Source organism: Haliotis cracherodii, unplaced genomic scaffold, assembly GCF_022045235.1.
Source record: "Haliotis cracherodii isolate W230 unplaced genomic scaffold, xgHalCrac1.p SCAF_11, whole genome shotgun sequence".
Taxonomy (NCBI): Eukaryota; Metazoa; Mollusca; class Gastropoda; order Lepetellida; family Haliotidae; genus Haliotis; species Haliotis cracherodii.
This window is the reverse complement of record NW_027266266.1, coordinates 20,219,796-20,225,563: the sequence shown is the minus strand read 5'-3', so window position 1 is coordinate 20,225,563 and position 5,768 is coordinate 20,219,796. Positions and strand designations below refer to the sequence as shown.

The following is a 5,768-nucleotide window of genomic DNA, read 5'->3' as shown; positions in this document are numbered from 1 at the left end:
GAATTCATTCTTGATGTTATTTCAGAAAAAAACGTCAATGATTGTGCATACAATATAAAAAAGATGAGCTAATCTATACCTCATGTGTAAACCTATTTGGTTATTAGATCTAACCTAGACTTACTGCCAGACAAGAACCAGAATACTTTAGCATGGTTTTAGGATGCTATTCACGCTTTTGATAATTATAGGAGGCACTTACATTGATAAAATATAACAGCAAACAACAGTTTGAACAACAAAAACATTTATTTATATCACCTGAAACCATATGGAAATAATTAACAAGACGAAAAGTTAATGAATCCAACAAAATATCCTGGAACTTGTTCCAAGGAAAGCTTTCAACATTGTTGCTGGAGGTGAAGACTCTTTTGACCACTCAGATGACACGGGACATCATGGTTCTCAGGAAGGATGGCTGGTTTAGTTTGTGTTTCTTCCTCACTGCCAAAATCTTAAATAAGTCAGTCTCAAGTTAGTGTCAACCATATTATTGTCATGACCATCACAAAGATTGTATCAATTTATTTATAAGTTATGAAAGCTAGGAAATAATTAGCAAGGAAGAAATATTTCCTATATATTTCCGAATTGTATTTGGATGGTACAGTACACAAATTATTATCATAATTATCCTGTCAACTGTAATTAGTTATGCAGATATATAGTATACCAGTATATTATTGACTTGTTTCACCTTATTCAATTCAATGTTTAGGTAAGAAATCGTTTGAGAACTTCATAGCATGCTGTTACCAAGCAACCATAATAACATGGCCTGTGATGTTCCACAAAATCAGCATCAAGAGCGGAAACAATACATTTTTGTTTCAAGACCCGGGAGACAGGTGATGAAAATCATGTCCAGGTCTTATGGCCCATAGTCTACTGAGTTAGGACTTCTCTTTGAAAACTTTCCTGATACATCCCTATTCATGTTCTTACCATCCCTCTTTTAAACACAATGTTTGAATTTGGGGTGGGGGTAATAATTGTCCTCAGGTTTGTTCAGCATCAAAATCAGCATCAAGAGCACATTAAATATATTTTTGTTTCAAGACCAGGGAGACAGGTGCTGAAAATCATGTCCAGGTCTTATGGCCCATGGTCTACTGAGTTGGAACTTATCTCCAAAAACTTTCCTGATACATCCCTATTCATGTTCTTACCATCCCTCTTTTAACACAATGTTCGAAGTCTTTTGGGGGAAATAATTGTCCTCAAATAAATTTCTGAGCTCGCATTACCAGTATATATTTTTGTATTCCATATATATATACTAGTATATATAAACACTCGACTTATAAATCTTTGAGGAGTTATTATTGACTGGTCTATGAAATTTGAACATTTAAACTGGCACATCTGAAAACAGATTGGCTGAAGAGTGGCACAGCAGTTAGTGTTCGCTTGTCACATCCTGATAAAGGTTCGATTTCTAACATGAGTAATTAGTGAAACCTATTATTGGACTACGATATTTAACTATTGCATACGATATTCGCCAAGGAGATCTACAAACGTAGAATCAGAATGCAGAATTGTGTAATGTGACTCGTAGCTTTAGGTTATGTTTGAGTTTGTTCCATACGTAAGGAGGCTCCTACACTAATAATAGAATAAAGCAACCAACAACAATTTGAACAACAACAACAACAAAATTTACTAATCATGCTTATGAAAGAACAACCAAATGGGAATGATAACTAATTTGCCAAAGTGTCCATATAAAAAAAAGGTGACTTCTCAGATTGTTACAAATTGTCACTTTAAGCGTCGTTTTTGTTGGAGGTGAAGACTCTCTTGACCAGACGGATGAAATGGGACAGCAAGGCTCTCAGGAAGGACTGGGGTGGGAGGGGTTGTGTGTCTTCCTCACGGCCGAGATCGATCTCCACAAAGTCGGTGTCAACCATAATGACGTGGCCGGTGATGTTGACAGAAACGGAGACAGGGGCTGGGTCGGGGACAGAGGTGTAGGAGGTGGGGAGGGTGGACAGGGGTTCAGGGTGGTACACACAAGGGCGCTGGTGGGGAGGGAAGTGGAAAGAGAGAAATGATGAGACAAACGTGATACTGATACTAGTGATAGGTAGGGTGTGGCGTATCTTTAGTTAGGAAAGTGGTGATACAGTAGGTTATGGAACATCAACACTTAGACACACTGAGATTTAGACAAGGATCTGTTGTAAACGTTGGTTATGTTCTACAACCCTAGCACACCTACTCGACGTGGGACAGGAGTGGCAGCAGGGGTGAAAGCCGGGTAAAACATCCTCTCTGTGTGGGGGAGAAGTGAAAATAAATAAAACATGTACACGCTTATTTACACTGCAGAGTCATTGTAATTAAAAACGTAAGCTGTAAGTATATCTTATATACGTTCGTTTCAGTTGTATGAATTTATTTATTTATTCAGAATTATCTGTGCACTTCACTTTGGCCAGGAAACAATTCTTTATTTATGTAAGGATTGGCCATTGTAGGACTTTAAGTACCAAGAATAAATATAAAAAGCCAAGAAACGCGTTTAGAATATCTTTAAAAAACGTTGATCAATGATGTAGAGACCTTAGAGATGGACATCAACCTGGCGGTCACCGAATACATCGATGCTGTATTACAGTATATAACAGTAAGGTGAAACAAAATCATCATAAAACTGTGATGCATTGGTACCTTGAACATAACCACTTGACTGCATCTTGAAAAACTCAAGCGATGCTCAATATCCAAGGTAGATTATAGATTGACAAAGGAGAGACACAGCAGATGAAGCAAGACAAAATGGCGTCGCTTTACTGAGATCGGTAGCTAGGCAACGGGCGGCACTAACGGAAGGGAGATAACTCTCAACTTCGAAATATTAGTTAATACCGCTAATTTGAAGTGACGCAATGCGTGTATTTCATATTCTATACATAGTTAATTCTTAATCTAATTTATATCAGCATGTCCACATTATAAGTGTAGCAGGATCACGAGGGGTACATGGGGTTTTATGCGTCCCGCGTTAGGTTTTATACCACGAGTCGCAAATGATTTACTTTAAAGACAACTAAATATAAAACTACCTCCGTGTTGCTTCTTTAACGAGAGACTGGCCGGTAATCTAGTGGTTAAGCGCTCGCTCGTCACGCCGAGGTTCCTGGTTTGATGTCACACACTGTACAATGTTTGCAGCCCATTTCTGATGATAGTTCTCGAATATTGTCAAAAGCGCAGCAAAACCATACTCGCTCACTTCTTCAACCATACGACTTCACCTTTAACAAACAGCTAATTCCTGTTCAAAGAATTAAATAAACATTGTGTATCCAGTATCACGAAGATCGAAGCATAGAATAGAACATGTATTTTTAGCTCTGCTCAGCAAACAAACCACACTCGCATCTCAGTCAGCAGATAAGAACATCTTGTCTAAAGTATTCAATTAAAAGTATCCCTGGCTGACACGTGCAAATATAAGTGTGAAAAGCATACTTTATTTGAGGGTCTGAAAATGTATTTTTGTGTGATTAATGTTAAAGCGTCTTCTTCAGTGTCATGTTTACTCACTCGATGTACTCCGAGTTTCCTTACTTCATTCATGTTAATTATTGAGGAAAAGATGAGTATCAACCACTGTTCATGTGGATACAGCTGTCAACACCGTATGTATTGCCATTCGGATCACCAGAATCAAGCCTCCAGGACCAAGTGGTTTGTTTGTTTCTTTTAAATTGTGACCATGTTGACGTCGGCCGAATTGGGCTACAAATTGACAGGTTTTTCGTGTTTAGCGCACCCAGTGTTACAACTTAATTAGCGCAATGTAAGCATCTTCGCGAGGCGAAATGTTGACGAAGTTTTGATTAGCAATTTGCTAGGTATTTCTGCCCATGATGTCCATCACTGGATTGTCTTGTCCCGACTCGATTATTTACAGGACGCCGACATGTGCCGTGTTAAACAACAAACAAACAAAAGCTTAGGATATCGTGTGTCACATTTGAAATAATGATTTATGTGTTGTCTTGTTTGGCATAGAAGAAATTCCCAAAGATAATGTAAAGGAACCAGAATAATTCTGTTCAATGCTACAGCAAATGGATGAAAACAAAATGCCAAAACTAACAACCGATAAATCTAGTTATATTCATGAATAACACGAGGCACTTCATTTTTAGGTCTTTATTCACCAAGAACCACATAAATTAACAATAGCCCAAAAGTCTGCACCCATACAAAGAGAATTGTTCGATGTCACATTCGATGTCTTTGTAACATTCTCACATTAACATCTATGAAGCGTTTCGGAAATTATGACACATGTTTGTTTCTCAACTGATCGCGTAAGTAGTTTGTCTCAGATCAGTGTCCAGTCTGATCGGTTAACTGAGATATCACATGTGACAACGTTTTTAATGATGCCCACGTTTGTAAAAACAACCACATCCATTTAGTTGGATAAGTTAACAATGGCCAATCCCTCAACGTATTATCGACCATGAACACTGCTTTTACAACATGCATAGGCACTTCAGAATGGTGTATCCCGTCTGTTCTGGTAAAGCTGTGTATAAACACTTACTTCTGACAAATCCAGTGTGTAAGATAACAGTGATTAATCCATCAACGTGTTATCGATTAATCCTTTGATCGCTGATCATACCTCGATGGATCATACCTCGTTTGCCACGTGCTTATCACATAACATGTAATACATTCACCGCATCAGGCCTGGGTTCATAATTAACCAAATCTTAGATTAAAAAAATACCCCAGGCCCGAGAAATGACAAATGGGAACCACTGATTGCTATATATCCTAGACGGTACACACCATCATCTGCATAAACATACATGGACACATCAGAGCCGGGGATACACGTTGGTCCTGGCACGACAGCCGACATCTACTTATTGTAATAAAGTAGTTGTTCATCCATAGAACTTGTGTTTCTTCACCACACCAACTCCTAAGTGCCACTGAAAGAAGTTATCTGCTTTTTGAGTTACTGTGCATAGTTTTTGTCATGTAATTTGTCAGTGAATGACGACAAATAAACAAGAGTAGGGTTATATGTCTTGAAACATAGGGTGACTTCAAAGGACGCAGTACAGCCTATATGTTGTATAATATGTAATTAGTTAGTTAGTTAGTTAGTTAGTTAGTTAGTTAGTTAGCGTATTTGCTGTATACTAAACACATAAGTATACATGCACAGTTAATTAAATAGTTGTTATTTATTCAATTTGCATAGGCAGATGGTATACAATAATCATGCAATGGTCCACACAATCCAAATATGCTTTCACTGCGGGGCATTTTCTTCAAATAACAGCTTCCACCGTTCTTGTTTTAGCTGTTGGTGTATATTGTAGATAATTGATATTCGCCCTTTGTAATATCGAAATCTTCACTGATCAAGGGTAACCAATCTGTGTCCACAAACGTAACAAATGCGATTGCCACAAAGATTATCTCCGCTGTCCTTACAGACAGTAGCCCAGTATCTTGTCGCTCTCAGTTTCTCTTTGGCAGCAAGTCGACTCACAAAAGCTAGGTAAAGCCGCAGAATTATGTTTTTCGTTCACTGACGCCTAGCTTACATATGATGACCGGTGTTCGGATGTGATTTCCACTTTTCAAATATTCTGTGTTTGTAAGAGTTGTCTTTTCCTCATATAGCAGACGAAAACGTCATTGATAGGCTTGTTTTGATTGGATGCAAGATATCTTTTGGCCAATGAAATCGATTCTTTTACAGGGAACGATTCTCT

General features: G+C 38.1%; 1 protein-coding gene across 1 annotated transcript; it reads right to left on the bottom strand.

The window, feature by feature from the left end:
• Positions 1–1,772: 1,772 nt before the first annotated feature.
• LOC139455531 (uncharacterized) lies at positions 1,773–2,707 on the bottom strand. Its single transcript, XM_071237082.1, has 3 exons — positions 2,683–2,707; positions 2,231–2,283; positions 1,773–2,030 (listed from the first exon to the last, which is right to left on the bottom strand). The coding sequence occupies exons 1-3, from the start codon at positions 2,705–2,707 to the stop codon at positions 1,773–1,775; spliced, it is 336 nt and encodes a 111-aa protein (XP_071093183.1).
• Between the last annotated feature and the right edge of the window lie 3,061 nt (positions 2,708–5,768).